This window comes from Nymphalis io, chromosome 30 (assembly GCF_905147045.1).
Source record: "Nymphalis io chromosome 30, ilAglIoxx1.1, whole genome shotgun sequence".
NCBI classification, from domain to species: domain Eukaryota; kingdom Metazoa; phylum Arthropoda; class Insecta; order Lepidoptera; family Nymphalidae; genus Nymphalis; species Nymphalis io.
In genome coordinates, this window is record NC_065917.1 from 2,975,368 (window position 1) to 2,994,657 (window position 19,290).

The 19,290-nt window shown below is 37.8% G+C and overlaps 3 protein-coding genes across 3 annotated transcripts in view; all 3 read right to left on the bottom strand.

Annotated features, from left to right (window-relative positions):
- Positions 1 to 2,002: 2,002 nt before the first annotated feature.
- On the bottom strand, positions 2,003 to 4,267 carry LOC126779842 (DNA polymerase alpha catalytic subunit-like). The gene is made up of 3 exons (XM_050503965.1): positions 4,264 to 4,267; positions 3,866 to 4,197; positions 2,003 to 3,118 (listed from the first exon to the last, which is right to left on the bottom strand). The coding sequence occupies exons 1-3, from the start codon at positions 4,265 to 4,267 to the stop codon at positions 2,003 to 2,005; spliced, it is 1,452 nt and encodes a 483-aa protein (XP_050359922.1).
- Positions 4,268 to 11,292: 7,025 nt separating this feature from the next.
- Positions 11,293 to 19,290, bottom strand: part of LOC126779908 (uncharacterized) — a 33,848-nt gene continuing 25,850 nt past the window's right edge. Inside the window, exons 10-12 of the mRNA XM_050504092.1 lie at positions 12,583 to 12,730; positions 12,127 to 12,272; positions 11,293 to 11,433 (exon numbers count right to left, since the gene is read on the bottom strand). Of these exons, the coding sequence (XP_050360049.1) occupies positions 11,308 to 11,433; positions 12,127 to 12,272; positions 12,583 to 12,730 (420 nt within the window). The 3' untranslated portion in view covers positions 11,293 to 11,307. The remainder of the gene's footprint in view (positions 11,434 to 12,126; positions 12,273 to 12,582; positions 12,731 to 19,290) is intronic.
- LOC126779967 (heat shock protein 68-like) lies at positions 15,700 to 17,481 on the bottom strand. The gene is made up of 2 exons (XM_050504195.1): positions 17,343 to 17,481; positions 15,700 to 17,260 (listed from the first exon to the last, which is right to left on the bottom strand). Exon 2 carries the CDS (start codon positions 17,257 to 17,259, stop codon positions 15,712 to 15,714), a length of 1,548 nt encoding a protein of 515 aa, XP_050360152.1. The 5' UTR covers position 17,260; positions 17,343 to 17,481; the 3' UTR covers positions 15,700 to 15,711.

The following is a 19,290-nucleotide window of genomic DNA, read 5'->3' on the forward strand; positions in this document are numbered from 1 at the left end:
AGTAAAATTATATAATAGTACTGTTTGTTTGCGATTTCACCAGCATTTTAGGTACGGGGGAGATGTTGGTTTTGGGGAAGGTGTTGTTATAAATAAAAATTGTGAGTGCCGAGGTACTCACGAGAATTGACGTGTAAACAACAAATCTTACGCTGAAGTCATTTGACGTTACATTCAATAGTCAATAAAAAAATATATGGCAATATGGTATGCCATATTACCATTTTTAAAATAAAATAATAAAGAGTATTACTATATTTTCTCCATAATTTCGACCTTCGTAAACTGTATGTAGTAAATCATTACACGTGTTGAGGATTTCTTCGAGAAAATTCGGATAGATTTCGTCCTCGTGCAATTTATCTATTAATTTACCTAAAACCTACAAATATAACATACATACTTATATATATAAAATTAAACACTTGCAACTCACCAAGTGATATGAGTGAACGAAAATGCGCCAAAAAGCGTTTTACTCAAACGTTACACTACAAACGTTGGACTCCAATTACGAGAAAAGAGAAAGCATTAAGCGTGATACGATTTGATTAATCTGACTATTAGTACGATTGCCTCGTTGGTCTAGTGGCGTGATGTAAGGCCGCAGACCCGGAGGTCCTGCATTCAATTCCCAGGCCGAGCTAATAAAAAGTTATCGGGTTTTTCTGTGAGAAAATTCTCAGTAGCAGCCTGGAGTCTGGAAGTTGGAAGTGTGTACACTCCCGTGCCTCGGAAAGCATGCATAACCGTTGGTCCTGCGCCTGAACTCTTTCCGGTCGTGTCGGATAGCCGTCCCATCGGATTATGAGAGTAAGGTAATAGAGAGTGCAACCGTGTTTGCGCGCACCCTTGTGCACTATAATATCTCCTGCGCAGTTGGCTAATCTCCCTTGATATTGGCCGCCGTGGCCGAAATCGGTCTGGAGGACATTATTATACAGTATCAAAACCGGGACAAAGTTTTGCGAGCGAGCCAACTACAGGCACAGGGGATATAACCGTAAGGGATGGTTAATATTTCTTACGGTGCAAATATGGAGATGGACCATTTGTCTGTCCTAACTTAACAATTTGAATGACTAGCTATTGCAAAAAACATTTGTATTTATATACATAGATTACAAAGTACATAGTACTTACTTTAGAAATTTCATCCGTTATTTCAACAGTGCTCATCACTAATGGGCAGGTCGTCAAAAAATTCATTAAGCAATGAGCGGATTCATTGATCCATGAACTATAACACTGTGACGCTGGAATATTATTGAAGCGCTTGAAAATCAAAACACTAGAAGCAGCGCTGATGGTAAAAGGAAAAATCGCTTTAAGCGATCAAATGAAAATAAAATATTTTCGGCATCTTTATAGGTACTGGTTTTTTTTGAGATATAAAAATATATTTTGTTAATAATATCACCTATCAGATAATTACACCCAGACTCAGGACAAACAGACATGTTCATGCACACAAATGTCTGTTCTGGGTGGGAATCGAACTCACAACCTTCGGCGTGAAAGGCAAGTATCTACCAACCACGCCAACTAACACGTCTTAATGATGATAAAGACATGATGACATGACGAAACACACCGCAGAAAACGGTCGTGAAATTTCACATAGTAACATGCGATATTGACCGTTATAGACATATCATTTCAAGAATACACGCGTCAAAATAGTATATCACCATAAGTCGGTTGTCAAGATTACACGGCCGAGTCCGTCCCGTAGCTGTACTCATGTCGAATTGAGGAGAAGTTTTTGGAGTTGTTCCACCACGATATCCCAATTTGGGTTGTATTTTCATTCGACACATGCGGAATCTGCCTCACGACGTTTTCCTTCACGCAAGTGTTTATAAATTATTCTCGTCTTTGGAAAATTGTGTCATTTGCATGTAGCTTAAAAGTCTTGACATGTTTCTGAACTTAGTAAAATTGAATTTTTCCTTAACAAGGGAATTATCCAACAATGAAATATTAAGCTATGCTTTAATTTTTATGGACAGGATAAATATTCTATCATCTCACCACTACCACCTGAATATCTCGGTTGAAAACTTCTGTATCCCGAATCGGATTTAATCAATTTTCTATTCAAGTAATTCTTAACTTTACTTAATTCTTCTAAAACTTTAAAAGTTATTATTTCAGCTTGAGATTCCGTTAAATCGGAGATTTCTTCCGAACTCACATTCGAAATATCAAATGACAAATCTTTCAATCGATCTTTGTCTAAATCAACTTTCAAATTTAGATTATCTTTTCTATGTTCGGAAATGATTTTATTATTCTGTGTTAAATTATCTAGTTCCTTATCAAGTTTTTTAATTTTTGAATTATTTAAGCTGAAACCCTGACTTTGTGTGTTAAATTCGAATTCATCCAATGAAAACGAATTCGCTTTACGTACTTCATTTGTTTTGATTACTTCAATTTCCTTATCGAAATCCATATGAGTTTCTTGATTAGTTGAATTGATTACATCATTGATATTTGATATATCATCTGTATTTAGGGGAATGTTAGGAGAGGAAGTTGAATTCGTATTTAGAACACCTAAATTAAGTGACGTATCAAATTTCGAATGTGTACTTTGAGATGAAAATTGTGTTGAAAGTTGATCAAATGGATCGCTTTTAACTATTTGACTATTTTTTAATTTGTTCTTTTTATCAATTGCATCGTTTGTGATTGTTTTATCATTTATAACAATGTCAGTGTCTACATTGAGCGCTTTGTTTGTTAAATTTTCGTTTGTATTTATATTTTGTCCAGGATATTCTATATCATTATTTAGTCTGAAATCATCTGATTTTGCATTTTTTAAGTATAAATTTTTAGATATAACGAAATTATCTTGACTCTGACTTATGTGTGTGTTAAATTCTGAATAATCACGCAACGTATATACTTCTGTTTGTTGTGAATTTATCTCATTATCATCTATTAAAGCCAATTTGTCAATTTGTTGATTAGTTTTTAGATTTTTAATCGTTAATTGTTCAGATATTATTTCATTATCTATTTCATTTAATATATTGTTAATTAAATCTAGATCAGTTTTTTGGGATCCTTCGAAGTATGTTGATTGTGAATCATTTTGGACGGTTTTCTATAAATAAATTGATAATTTATATATTATAATATATAACAAGTATATGACGCGTATTTGCGTATGTACAAATAAACAGCAAAAGTTATATATATTAAGGGTAGTAATCGTGTAATACTTGTATCATTAACACAAATAATGCTTTGTATCTATGTAGATGTGCTGAGAGACATCAATTAGTAGAATATTAGGAAAACAGTAGTTTATGTCTTATTACGTCTTAGGGGCTTACTTCGAACCGAATTTTATTAAAATCGGTTCAGCCTTAAAAGCGTTATAGACAGACAAACTTTCGCATTTATAATATTAGTATATAGATATTTTAGATATGATCTGGTCAGATGATTTATCTATCAGTGTGGTTGATAAGTTCAATAATTTGTCACTGAATAAGAAGGACAGTGCAACGCGGACTCCGGTTATCTGATTCGGTCGGATTTCATTTCCCAGCAGATTTCCTATCAGATAATGAGAGTGAGGGGGAGTGTGAACATTGTCAATGCGCCACCAACCTTGGGAACTGAGACGTAATGTCCCTCGTGCCCGTAGTTACACTGGCACACTCACCCTTCAAACCGGAACACAACAATGCTAAGCATTGCTGTTTTGCGGTGGAATATCTGAGTGAGTGGTTTCTACCCAGACGAGCTTGCATAAGGCCCTACCACCAAGCAAGACTGTCAGCCACTATCGTGGCATCATCACACAATACGTGTTTCTATAACAGTATGAAACCGTTCTTATTACCTTATTACCTAGATCTTCTATAGTGTTCAATTCTTGCATAACGTTCATCAACGAAACATTGGGAGCCTTCGATACATCTCCCGAGTTATTAAAGTCGAAATTTTTCAATATGGTCACACTATCATTGCTGTCGTTTTCCTTAAACTCGTCTCCTACGTCCGAGTCGTCTTCATCAAAACCGAAATCGTCATCGCATATCGTGATGTCATCGTCAATTTGTTCGTTAATTGTTTTTAAGTCATTCAAATGTTCCTCAATTGATATACTAGGTGGTTTCGTTTTAAGGACAGCAAGTGCTACCGCTACACGATACTTTTGAACGATAAATTGATCTAGAAATATGTTTTTTTTTTTATTATTAAATATTGTAAACTAAGGAGGTTGGATAGAATTTATACTCATAGTGTGCTTAGTCCTTCTCGGACGGTAATAATGTAAAACTCTTAACGCTTTGGAATGGCCTCAAATGTCAAAATGGCTAGACGCCTTTGAGCTTTAAGTCCAGACCTGAGTGTGATTGGTACAAGTTTTTTTTTGTAAACTTATTCAATAGCGTTGACGTTACTGCTATTTATTTGGAAGTTTGATTATTGGCACTAGATGGTGCTGTTTTCATTCCATACAAATCGCAGTAAAACTCAACGCTATGGGATATTAAAAAAAAAATCGTACTGGGCGCATCGTAATTATCAGTCCCAGATTCCAAAATGATCGATGCGTTTTATTTTTTTTTTTATAGTATAGGTAGGCAGACGAGCATATGGGTCACCTGATGGTAAGTGGTCACTAACGCCCATAGACGTTGGCGACCATAATAAATGTTAACCATCGCTTTCATCGCCAATGCACTACCAACCTTGGGAACCAAAATGTAATGTCCCTCGTGCCTATAATTAAACTGGCTCACTCACCCTTCCAACCAGAACAGAACAATACTAAGTATCCGTGCAGTGACGGAGAAAGAATACATTTCACTGCCCCTCTCTTTCCCATGGGTGTCGTAAGAGGCGACTAAGGGATATCTGAGCGACCATCTGCTCATCTGGTGGTAGGATGCTAACATCCGCCTGGCTTGTTACCACCGTACGCATGGTGAAAAACTCGTGAAGTGGCTTGCAGCCGCGTTTCGAGGTCAGCCAGCGTACAGCCAGTGCCCGAGCGAGTATTGCCGCGATGGGTGTTGGTCCAGTGGAGACGGCTGTTGAACCCATGCCGGGGGAAACTGTATTGACCTGCCGGACAGGGAGACCCGAAGAAACGGCTGTTCCGCTGGCCGCCCGTGGCATAGTACAGGGGCCCGAGCGTGCCTAACCAGCTCTCGAGGCTGCCCCACCAGGCCACGCATAATCTCGGGGTGGACCGTCGTGCCGGTTGGTGACCGGAAGGTGGGGTCCCGGCGGCCACTTCCGGGGGGGTTCGGGGGCCCTTCCGTCCGGCGGATCAGTATATTTTCCTTTTTGGCAAACATTTGGGAAAACACGCCTCCATACTTTGCCCATCCCTATCGTGGCAATACGTCGCTCGCCTCACGTCTCTTTTCCTAATTTCCAAATGGTAGCGCAAATAAGAAATAACGGTCGTTCAGCGGTGCACACCCCCACCATACCCACGCTGTTTGAGGTCGAGTTCTCTAACATCCGAGGACTCCACGCTAACCTCAACGCTGTCCACCACCATCTCGAGACAGCACGGCCAGCAATGTTGTTTCTCACGGAGACGCAAATACTCCGCCCTGCCGACACCAGCTACCTTAACTATCCCGGCTACATGCTTGAAGAATCTTTTAAAGCGAAAGCCGGAGTATGCTTGTTCGTCAGGGCGGATGTTTGTTGTCACCGATTGCGCTGCTTGGAGGACCCCTCCTTCTCCATGTTGGTGGTACGTGTGGACCTGGTTCGTCAGAGTCGAGTCTACGTGTGCCTCTACAGATCCCACAATGGTGACTTGGAGACAAGCCGATTATTCGAACATCTTAGTCGGGTGGCAGATGCTGCGCAAGAGCAGTTTCCTAACGCGGAATTGGTGTTTTTGGGGGATTTTAATGCTCACCATGAATCATGGTTGAAATCCCTCAAAACTGACCATGCTGGAAGAACTGCTCATGCTTTTGCTCTCACACACGACTTGACCCAACTGGTTGATCAGCCCACCAGCATCCCAGACATTGATGGGCAAGCGCCTTCTCTACTGGATCTTCTGCTGACTTCTCACCCGGTGGAATATCAGGTTGTGGTTCAAGCTCCACTTGGTTCTTCGGATCACGGCCTTATATCTACCAAAGTGCCACAGGCCAAGCTGCCGCCATCAGCGGTATGCAAACGTCGCGTTTAGCACTATAAGTCGGCAGATTGGGACGGTATGCGCGATTACTATGCGTCAGTCCCTTGGAAGGAACGTTGCTTCAGTGGGAATGACCCGACAGCTAGTGCCGCTGCTGTTGCTGATGAGATCATGTTAGGAATGGAATACTACATTCCTAGCTCAGATCTCATCAATAGGGGTACGCGTAACCGTTGGTTCACGCGTTAATGTGCCGACGCTGTATCATCTAAGCAGGCGGCATATCGCGCGTGGATCAACGGCTGCATTAGCGGGGCATCTAACATTGACTCACTGAAAGCAAACTACAATAAAAATTCCAAGTCCTGTAGGAAGGCATACACGAGAGCGGATGCACAGCGCATTGTACAGATTGGTCATGACCTTATTTCGCATCCTAGGGGCTCCCGTAGCTTCTGGCGTCTGACCAAGTCTGTGCAAAACAATTTCTGCCAACCTTCGCTGCCACCGCTCAGAAATCCGGACGGATCGCTAGCTCACAGTCCGCAGGAGAAAGCCGACCTCCTGGCTAAACTCTTTGCCGACAACTCTGTGATCGATGATTGTAGTGCGCAGCCACCAACAATACCTTCATGTGGCCACACGATGCCTGACATCAAAATCAGGCAACGTGATGTGCGTGCGAAGCTGCAATCACTCGATATACGGAAAGCTAGCGGTCCCGATGGAATACCAGCCATTGTGCTGAAGAAGTGCGCGGCGGAGCTGTCTCCTGTGTTAACGCGCCTGTTCCAACTTTCTCTCTCTTCGGGATGTGTGCCGGAGGCTTGGAGAAGAGCTAATGTGCAAGCGGTTCCCAAAAAAGGGGATCGGTCTGACCCGGCAAATTATCGGCCAATAGCTATCACCTCAGTACTTTGTAAGGTGATGGAACGGATTTTAAACAACCAACTGATCCATTACCTAGAAGATCACTGTCTAATTAATGATCGTCAGTACGGGTTTCGACCAAAACGGTCCACAGGTGATCTTCTAGCGTACGTAACGCACCTCTGGGGTGAAGCTATCGACAAGCATGGTGAATCGTTGGCTGTCAGCCTCGATATCTCCAAGGCTTTCGACAGGGTCTGGCACAGAAGTCTTCTCTCCAAGCTACCGGCATATGGTCTGCCTGCTCAGCTATGCACCTGGATTGTCAGCTTCCTACACAAGCGTAGCCTTCGTGTTTTAGTAGATGGTTGCGCTTCACAATTCTATGTAGTGAATGCTGGCGTCCCCCAGGGATCTGTGCTATCTCCCACACTCTTTCTTTTGCATATCAATGATATGCTCTCTCTTGGGAACATACATTGCTATGCAGATGATAGTACAGTGCATGGTGGATACCACGGACGCGCAGTGGCTGGGCGGGCGGAAACTGAGGAGAGGCGGGAGAATCTTGTTATTGAACTCGATAGGACATTAGAGCTCATCGCCAAATGGGGTTCTGATAATCTTGTTGAGTTTAATGCCAAGAAAACACAGGTGTGCGCTCTCACAGCGAAAAAGTCACCATTTTACCCTCATCCCTCCCTCTGTGGCACACCGCTGATGATACAAAGCAAAATCGCCATGCTGGGGATGGACGTTCGCTGCGACCTTAGTCCAAGGGATTACATCGAGGCTATTATAAAAACAGCTTCACGAAAACTCGGAGTTCTGAACAAGGTGCGGCGTTTTTTCACGCCACAACAACTGTGCCTGTTATACAAAACACAGGTACGGTCTTGCGTTGAATATTGCTCGCACCTTTGGGATGGCTCCGCTAAGTACCTAATGGAGGCCTTGGACCGGTTGCAGCGACGTGCAATACGCATTATTGGCGACGTAAAGGTCACAAACACCCTTGAACCTTTACAATTGCGTCGCAAGATAGCAGCACTGAGCGCTTTCTATCGTCTGTATCACGGCGAGTGCTCTGAGGAATTATTCTCTCTAATTCCTGCTTCCCCCTTCCTTCTTAAGTCCACGCGAGCTGGTTCTCGATGTCACCGCCTAACTGTGACATCAATTCCATCGCGCACAAAGAAATTTGGCAACTCCTTTCTTTGTCGCACTACCAAAGAATGGAATTCCTTACCAGCTCACGTGTTCCCCTCCTCTTACAACCCGGGTTCCTTCAAACGAGGCGTGAAGAGGCATCTTGCGGGCCGGCAAGGCGGGGACGGCTAGTACAGAACATTCTTCCCGACTGTACTGGCCGTCGTCGCGTTTGGACTCTACTACCACTTACCATCAGGTGGAGTAGAGTCATTTGCCATCCCGGGGCATATAAAAAAAAAAAAAAAAAGTACTGCTGTTTTGCGGTAGAATATCTGATGAATGGGTGGTACCTACCCAGACGAGCTTTAGCAAAGCCCTATCACCAGTAAAGATTTAATTTACGTATTTTGCCCGATGGAAAACATTGGGAGGTAACCTGCACATGTTGGGAGTTCCAATAAATGGATTGTGTAAAAATCTTCTTCATGAACAATTATAAACGTATAAACTTTTATGGTGATCAATTCATGGTGTCAAACAGTGATGCTGTATATTAATCTCAAACAGATATATAAACATACATATATTTGCCGTTCGACATTTACTGAACATATATATACATATTTAATAATATTTAATCCCGAGACATGCAAAAGTCTTACATTCAATCCTATCCCCTTGGGCAATTGTCGTCCCCACTCTTAACACACACTGAACTGAAAACATATTTTCTCACATAAATATTCAACTACTTATGATATGTTCAAAAATCAACTAGGTATTTTTTAAATATCATGATATCTAGGCTTTTCTATTTTTAAATATTTAACTCTCAAATAAGATTATACGTACCTATTTTATTAGGCTCCGGCCTTTACCATTGTTTTTCTGACATTTAAGCACTTCGTCACAAATTATTTTATTTAATGTAATACTAAATACTACACAGTATTATGAATTTTTTTTTAGGTACATCAAGAAAATGTACGAAATTATTATATTTGAATCCACACTTACCATAATCACTAGAAATCATTTCTTAAATTAAAATTATTTTATAATATTCGTGGTAAATAAAAACATTTTATTAAATATCTTTACAAAATCTTAAATTGTTACAAAATTAATATTAATATAATGTTGCACTTCGCGCCATTTAATTGTTTTTATGTCATTTTTACAAAGGCAAAAGTCATATACCATACAGCTTAACGTGGTTTTTTTATTTTTAAATAAATATTTCATTTGACAATATAGTTGTAAAATCGTGAATATAACTATATATTTTTTTAATAGTGGTAATGGCAACAATGTTTATTTATATCATAATATAATTGATTGTATAAAATCTATCTGATTAAAAAAAATATTTTGACAAATACTAATCATGATATATAAATAACATTTTTATAAAAAAGATGGTAAAAAAACATAAAATTTATTGTTACAAATATGGCTTTATATACAATATTATTCGGAATCAGCATATTCATGATAGCTCTTGTGATGGCGATAATAAAAAAAATGTATTTTCATTGGAAACAAGAACACAAAATCGAACGGATGATTTTGAGTACAACTGACAGACCTGGTACGTAAAGTATAGTGCATTATATTTATTGAAGTACGCCAGACAAAGAAAAAATATAGCGAGCGATAGAATATTACAGCATATTTTTTAAGCTTAGTTAAGGCGTGTGTCGGCTACTTTGGCAAAATGTTTTACTAATGTTACAAAGACACGAATTATCTGTTCGGTTTCAAAATTGTAATTGTTATTAAAATAATTTTTTAGAATTAACGCAATAAATAATATTATTATGAAAAAAAATAATTTTAATAAAAATAAGAAATAAACACTTTTCACATCAATATTATATTTTTAATATGTATGAAATAATAGTTCCATAAATTGCCAGTGGCGCTACCTTAGCTAGAGGACTTGAAATTAAATGTGTTTATTAATTGAAATTTAATTAGAATTTCAAGTTAATATGAAATAAGTGATAGACATCTACTACTTTTACTGGTGGTAGGGCTTTGTGCAAGCTCGTCTGGGTAGGTCACAACTCACTCATCAGATATTCTACCGCAAAACCGCAGTACTTGATATTGTTGTGTTCCGGTTTGAAGGGTGAGTGAGCTAGTGTAATTACAGGTACAAGGGACATAAAATCTTAGTTCCCAAGGTTATTGGCTTACCACTTACCATCAGGTGGCCGATATGCTTGTCCGCCTTCCTTTTCTATAAAAATATCTAAATTTGATATATTTTGAGGGACACTTTTTATTACACAATGTACTTCTCCTCACCTTTAATATTGGTTTAATATTTCAGCGGTAAGTATAATGATAAGTCGAGACAAGTGTGTCCTACGTCGAAGGAGGTACGCAGAGGATATTGATATTTATGATGTAGTCAGCAAGAGTAGTATTAGCTTGACGAAAGAAAACGTTTCGAGTCATGCTATTTGATATTGCTATTTGTGTCATACTTGTATAGAATAAATTTTGTTTTTTTTTATTTTTATTTATAGTGTTTTTATTTGACTAAGAAAACGAAATATTATGTATATATGATAATACACGAAGGAGTATTTAATCAATACAATATTAAGCAAATAAAATTACTAGTATTAATAGTATATCTTACTTTAAATTTTAAAATTAGTGTATGTTTAAAGTTCATATGGCTATGCAAGTTATTAACACCAAAACAACCACTATATTTGTCTGCATGTTTGTCAGCTTTAAGTGCCGGGTATTATTTAAAAAAAGTCACCTACTAGTTCGTCCTTGGGGTTCAAGCTTAAAAAAATCCCATAAAAATCGGTTCAATGGTTTACCCGTGAAACCGTAACAGACAGCACATCGTATTTATAATCTTAATATATAAAAATCTTCTGTACGTTTGTTTGTCACCCAAGTCCTCCTAAGCGGCTGGACCTATTAGGAGAAAATTTTGTGAGTATATTTCAATGGGTTTCTGGATGGTTTGAAAACACAATGGGAATCGGTAGTTGGCGTTGCTGTCAGTATGCCACTAAATGAAAAAATGTCTGTTTGTCAGAACGTCGTCTCCCGGAACCGCTAGTATAAGTATAGATTTGAAATCAGACAAACAGTATTCGTATTTATTTTTAATTGTTTTCGTTCCTTCTCTTAAAGCACTGAACACCGTACACGCTGTTTATCTTAATGATATCTGTTTCTGAGAGGAGCTCCTCGTTCTGACCTAGTGACCTCATGACGGAACCGTCTGGATCCTGGAAAAAAAACGCAATACTTATATTTCTCTGGTAGGGCTTTGTGTAGGCTCGTCTCCAAATATCGGCCTACAAGGTCGAAGGGGTCCACCCAGCCATACATATTATAATTTCATTTTAGCAGCTTCGGAATAGAGAGGGGTAAATATTAATGTGTCAAAAGACAGGTGGGCTAATAAATGGGCCACCTGATGGTAAGTGGTCACTACCGCCCATAGACATTAACGATATAACGAATATCAACCACATATATTTAACTATACCTTATATCGTTTTCGCCGACAATTTTTCCAAACAGATGTGACATTTATTATTTTATTATTATATATTTATTATAATATATACGCCTTCAAGTAAAGAGCGTATTCATTCCTTAAAGGCCGACACTCATCTGCAAGCCCTCGGCTGTTGCAGGTGTCCATGGGCGGCGGTAGTGACTTTCCATCACGTGAGCTTCCTGCTCGTTTACCCCCTCTTAGAAAAAAAACCTTCAAACCGGAACAATGAGCATGATGAGCAGATGAGCAACAATGCTAAGTATTTCCTTTTGTCGGTAGAATATCTGATGAGTGGGTGATACCTACCCAGACAGGTTTGCACAAAACCACCAAGTAATGTTAAGATATCATTTCACATACTCCCAATATATTATTCCATCACAGCCAAAGACGAGCATAAAATTTCAATATTCACCTGATCCTTATAGGTAGCGACTGATGAAATGCCCCTCTTCCCGACTCTCCTCCAAAACTGCCAGGCGGGGTGAGTGGCGCTATTGTAATCGTAAGCAAGAGCTAGAGTCGCGTCAGAACGTATTTTTTCGAAATGGTGTAGCTTATCTGTAATAATGAGCTAATTTGTTATTTATATCACTAGTTTCCGAATGTGAAGGGCAGCAGGTATTGGGTATTCTATGTACTTTTTCCTACCCCGTTCATGTATGTAATTCATGATAAACGGTTGAATAGTTAGAAGTGAAAACATAGCTAACTCACTTTCGTTAAAATTATAAGGCAGGAAGTACACAGAGGGACCGCAGATGCGCTATATCAACACGATCTCGCAGGCTCTCCAATCAATGCCGAGGACGGCCGCCATAACCAGCTATTCTGGTTTAAAGATAAAAACCAGATTCTATATAAAACAAACCTGCGCGAATATGCCTATTATGAACCCTGATATACTTGTCCCGATCATGGCGGGAGACTTCGAAGTAGAAACCCAACATCGCCATCACCATCATAGCGGCATGCTGACGGTGTTGCCCGCCTTCGAATAACTCGAGGCAACCGAAATTCTGTAATAATCAAATAATTTGTTTTAATTATTGTTTACGCTGATGTAAATAATAATAATAATATCCTGGGACATTATTCATACACGGCCAACTGATCCCAAACTAAGCAGAGCTCGTACTATGGAAACCAAACAACTGATATACTACATATTCTACTTTTCTTTTGTAAATACATACTTATATAGATAATTACACCCAGATTCAGGACAGACAGACATGTTCATGCACACAAATGTCTGTGTGTTTTGAATGAGCGCCATCTATCGCTATCGTCGTGTAACATGTTTACGACAAAGTAATAAATCCACCAATCCCAGGGTTGGTTGATGTGTTCCATCATCAAGGGCGAGATTATAGATTTATTGATGTGTAAACATCTTAGCGTTCGGCGCACGGTAGCCGAGAGTTCGAGCGTGATGACGTCAGCGTGAGATAAATTATTATGAGAGCAGTAGGCAGTCAGCACACATATCAAATTGGAAAGGGATCGTCACCGTATCGCCTTTCGCCTCGCCGTCAACACTACACAACAACAGGCGTCAATCAAACGCAAGCACGTAAAAAGCGGATCAGCAGCTCCGATGTGTCAACTCGACTACGGCTATGCGATGCCGCGCTTACGGATCGCCGACCGCTGCTTGACCTGGCTGGCACCAGATCGGTTTGAATCCGAACGTAGCGCACGGTTATAACGGTGTGCGTGAGATCGTTACGCGAGCTCACCTGCTTCACACATCAATCCTCGTACGTAACATGGCACTTACACCATTTTGTTATAAACACACTGTTTATATATATATATGGCTCCAATCCTGCTTGTTCAATATTTGCGGTAAATAAAAGTATGATTTAATTTGTATTAACTTTTCTTTACTGCAGTATTGAAAGGATAGGTTAATAAATAAAAAAATATTAAAAGAAAATCTTTATTCAAAGTAAATGAGGTAGATAAAAAATGCTGTTATCAGCATATATTATATAAAAAAACAATACAAATATAATATTAATTAATAAGTGAAAAACGATAATGTATTAAATGGGAATATCCAATTATTATCTAACAACGACCAAAACCTATCACCTATACTAATATAAATGCGAGAGTAACTGTCTGTTCGTCACGTTTTCGCGAATAAACCACGGAACCGAATTTGATTAAATTTGGTGTGAAGGAAGCTTGAATCCCAAGGAAGGACATAGGCTACTTTTTTATACTTAACCCCTACAGAAACCCCGTCCGAAAAAGCATTCGAAAATTAGTAATAAATATTGAAATTGTATAAATAGTCAATATTAATGGCTACGTCACTGTCGACGTTTATGAATTTTAAATTCGCGACGAAATTGCAAATAAAATTAAGAAAAACTGTAACTCAAGGCCCTGACACAAATGTGCTGTGAATTATAATTAAAAAAAAATACATAGTCTGTATTCTGAAAACATTATAAATAAATTTGAAATTCTGACGAAGGAGATTTTTTTTCGTTAATTATAAAAATAATACTTAAGCTTACTACAGTAAAAAAATAATATATGTAACACTAAACAAATTAGAAAAACGCTAGAGTTATTCATAATGGTTAACGGGCTAGTCATGTAAACATTACACGAGTGATGAACTTATTGTTGTACAAAAATAAGCTTAAAGATTTAATCGGGGGTGAATAGGAATATTACATCTTTGACATTATTGAAAAAAAAAAACAATAAGTTTGCAAATTATTTAAAGTTTCACTTCAAGGTCTTTACTTCTGGCATTGGAATCGACTACACTGAGATATTTACATATAACTTGAATGTTTTCTTGATAATGTGTTCACATTTCACACACACACTCTTGGGCTGCATTTAACAAAAACCAGCCTTTAAATATCCCACTGCTGGACTGAAAGCTCCTCTCGCTGCTTCAATGCTGGTTGGTGAATCCTTATGTATACCACTTGCTAGTAAATCTTGATGTAGGCTGTTGTTTTTCTTAGTTAAACTTTTTCCAAACAGAAGAGTTGCTTCGATTCGTGTTCAGCATTCGATGCAGCATTGAGTACTTATAGAAATAGCCATTGCTTATAAAATCGTGTTAACATATCCTAGAATTCAAGATTATTATTATTAATCTTTAGTTAAATATTCGATATAAAATTTAACCAAAGTTTTAATAATAACATCAAAAGCATCAACCGCCAAGCAATACAAGAATTGTTGCGTTCTGGCTTGAAAGGTGAATAAGACATTGTAACTACAGACACAGGGGACTTTCACAACATCTTAGTTCCCAAGTTTGATTGGATTGCATTGGCGATGTAAGGAATTATTAATATTTCTTACAGCGCCAATGTCTATGGGCCTTGACCAGTTACCATAAAGTGGTATTTTAAAAAACATTAATAAAACAATCGGGGATTAATATACCTTAATAAATATATAACTTAATATAATATTAAATTTGTGAGAATGGATCGATGGATCTATTTCACTCTTTCACACAAAATCCACTGAAAAAAATTGTATGAAAGATTGAATATAGATAGCTTATACCCTGACTTCATACAATGGCTCCCTTCCCTCACAAACGGGGGTAGAAGCTTGTATATAAATTATCAAGCTAAGTTTGAAGCGAAGCTATTCTGTAGAAAGTAATTTTTTACAGAATAGCTTTACGAATTTTTTCAATAGCCATTTCATATGCTGATAACTTTACTTAGAGGCTGTCTAGTTAAACACTGAATTATCTATTTCTTTCATCATTAATTCGACATTTCAAAGAAGAAGACAATATTTAAATCGCTCCCTGAACAACATTTATACAGCCGACTAGACTTATATTATAAAGATTCATCTGCGATCGATAAGCTCTGAAAATAAACCAATTTTAATAATCCCATCACAATAAGAAAGCTAGTTCATCCAAAAGTATTATAATGTATTTTCTATTTACTAAATAAAATAAATAGCACATACCTTATGAGGAATTAGCACATAATTATATGGCTATATTTTCATCTACAACTTCTTCAATTGTAGTCTGTTGCATTTCTGTTTCCGTAGAACAATTCCTCTGTCGTTTAGCTCTGTGCATCGCACGATCAAACTTCTTTATCCTCAACGACCAACGTTTGAGCAGTTCCGACATTTTCCTCTCGTATTCCTCTTTCAAACAATCAGGATTGTCATCTAGCCACGCGATAGCGTCCTTGCATTCCCCTATCATATCAGCACACTCTTCACCGCTCAATTTCTCCAAATTCTCCACGAACGATCGTTTGACATTATAAATGTATGTTTCTAGTTGATTCCTCGATTCCAATCGTCGTCTGTCTTCGTCGTCTTCGTTCTTAAACCGTTCAGCGTCAGCGATCATTCGACATATATCCTGTTGCGCTAGTCTGTTAACGTTTTGTATTGTAACGCTTTTTTGGTGTCCCGTGCTTCGGTCGTTCGCGGAAACAGTCAGTATACCGTTTGCATCTATGTCAAATATCAAGTCGATTTTCGCAACACCTCTCGGGACTGGAGGTATGTTGTGCAGTTCGAAGACACCGAGCAAATGATTGTCCTTCGTCAGAGATCTCTCGCCTTCGAACACTTCAATCGTCATGCTGACCTGATAATCTTCTAAAGTCGTTATTTCCTTAACCTGTCTACAAGGTATTGGTGTGTTACGGTTTATAACTTTGTACATAATACCACGGGCGGTTTCCACGCCAAGAGATAATGGTACCACGTCGATTAATAACAAATCTTTGATTCTCTCACTCTGTTCCCCGGACAATATAGCCGCTTGAATCGCTGCACCGCTTGCGACCGCTTCGTCTGGATTAACGGAGTTCGTTATTTCTTTACCATCAAAGAAATTTGTGAGCATCTCCCTTATCTTCGGTATTCTCGTACTGCCCCCTACTAATATGACGTCATTGATATCGGTCTTCTGCAACCTAGCATCCATTAATGCCCTTTCGACGGATATTAGTGTATCTTTAAACAAATCCGAGCAGAGTTGTTCGAAGAGGGTGCGTGTTACTCTTCCAATGTAATCCGTTCGGTCGCTTAGCGATTCAATGTGAACAACCGCTTCTAATGCGGACGTCAGCGCTCGTTTCGCTTTTTCAGCGGCGAATCGAAGACGTCTGAGCGATCGCGCGCTTCTGATATCCTTCCCCTGTGTTTTCCGTATATCATCAATGAAATACGCAACCAAACGGTTGTCGAAATCCTCCCCACCTAATCTTGAGTTTCCAGCAGTCGCTTTAACTTCATACAACGAATCTTCCCCTATATTTAAAATTGACACATCGAAAGTCCCACCACCTAAATCGTAAATGAGAATATTGCGATCTCCCTTTAAATTGTTGCTCAAACCGTACGCCAAAGCAGCGGCCGTCGGTTCGTTAATGATCCTAATAACATTCAGACCAGCGATTTCACCCGCAAGTCTGGTCGCTTGGCGTTGAGTATCATTGAAATACGCGGGCACGGTTATAACGGCACTATCCACTTTACACCCAAGATACACTTCAGCCAACTCCTTCATCCTGAAAAGTAGCATTGCACTTATTTCTTCGGGCGCGAACAATCTTTTTCGATTCTTATAATTAATAACAATTTTTGGCTTACCATTATGATTTATAACATTGTATGGCAAATGACGCAAGTCCAATTGCAAGCCAACATCTTCGAACGCGCGCCCGATTAATCGTTTCGCGCCGAAAACCGTGTTAATCGCATTAACGGATGCCTGACTTTTCGCGGGTTCGCCGATCAAGCGTTCCCGCGCCGTGAATGCCACGTAAGACGGCGTTATATAAGTACCTTGTTCGTTCGGTATCACTTCAACACAGTCATTACGCCACACAGCCACACACGAACAAGCAGTTCCTAAATCTATACCAATTCCAACCATTTTTTTATCAACAAACACTCCAAAGTATTTGAAACATTGTAAAATGACGTGTTCGTTTATATACCCAGCCAATCACAGCTAGGAATATTCTAGAGTGCCATATCGACCAATCACAGGGCAGGATAGATAGACGTTTCTAGAATAGTGTTGACATTTAAAGAAAAAATATTTGGATTGTTGTATACAATTTGTTATTTTTTCAGAAACATATGATGTTCGATTTAATGGTAGAAAATACTTCAAATGTTCTTCTCAAAATAATATAGAAATTGTATTATTTAGTTAAGTTTATACCAATCTAATAATTTAATTTTAATTTTGCATTAAGTTTAGTAATAGTTAATATGCATTTTTATATTATTTCAAAACAAAACTGAAGGATTTATGATATTCAAATGCTTATAATTTCTTTTATGTGGCTCTGTATTATATAAATAAAAATATATTCTAAATTCAGGGAAAAATGTAATATATGGTCACCCAGTGCATTGCTTACGTGCTATGCAATGTACTGCGTCAATCCTTTTGTCTCGTTCTAACTCGTTACATTTCTCGTAAAAGTTTTCATGCTATCACTATCAAGAACTGCTCAAAGAGATCGTTAATAAAGATATTTATGTTAAATATTATTTTACTAGGACACGAGATTTAAAACGAGTTTTAATTGCTTTATTTAGATATCATTTAAATGACAACGCAAAAGCTAAACTACATTTTAATATAACAGCCAGATTTGAAAATGGAATAATATATAATTTTTTAATTTCACTTAAATTTGGTAAAAATATTTACATTTTTTAATTTGAAACGAAAATAACGTACTTTTAAATTTGGAATAAGATTTTGTTTTTAAAATTACTAAAATTTTGTACCTTATCAAAAATAACTTTTTTGTATATTATAAAATGGTAAAGAAATTTACCTCTATTTACTTTCTATTTATGTTCGGAACTTAACTTCTTGCAAATATAGAAAATAATTGCAAAAAAATATATTGTATTTTATTAGTAAAAAGTTTTCGCTGTGTGTTATCGGGTAGACGGGGTGTCCTATTTCGGGTTTCAAGCTTGCTTTATATCGAAAACGAAACGAAAACACAACACACAGAAAGACAGACAATTTATAATAAGACAAATTATTCAAATAAAAATTTAGGTCATTTAGAAAACAATTAAAAAACTAATAAATTCGGTACTACGTACCTTATATAATTAAATTATTACTTTGAAATCAATGCAAGCTGAATACATGAATTATTTATTATGTAAATGAAAAGTAAATATTATTGTTCTTATTATTAAGGCAAATAATTTTGAATATTTATATACATGTTACTAGGTCGTTGCACTCTCTGATAATAAATATATTGCGTGACGATAATTAAACTCGATAGCGTTGTATTTAAACAACAAATAAATACATATGAGAGAAATCACTCATCACGAGATCTCCTAAACTATCCGCCCGATCGACTTGAAATTTGTCACAGTTACTCCTTCTGACGAAGACGCTCACTAAGAACGGATTTTACGCAAATCCTATCCAAAATACATTTATCTTATAAGTAAAATAATAATATCAATCAGCAAAGGCAGATTTTTTAGTACAATTAAATTAAAACAATAAACAGGAACAATTTATATTTCTTAAAAACTTATATAA

Bases quoted from the DNA above. Each gene is read 5' to 3' on its own strand.
- LOC126779967 (XM_050504195.1), bottom strand. From the start codon at position 17,259: ATGAAGGAGTTGGCTGAAGTGTATCTTGGGTGTAAAGTGGATAGTGCC.
- LOC126779842 (XM_050503965.1), bottom strand. The intron at 3,119-3,865 runs GTAATAAGAACG...ATTTATTTATAG, and splicing joins TAGAAGATCTAGGTAATAAG to AAAACCGTCCAAAATGATTC.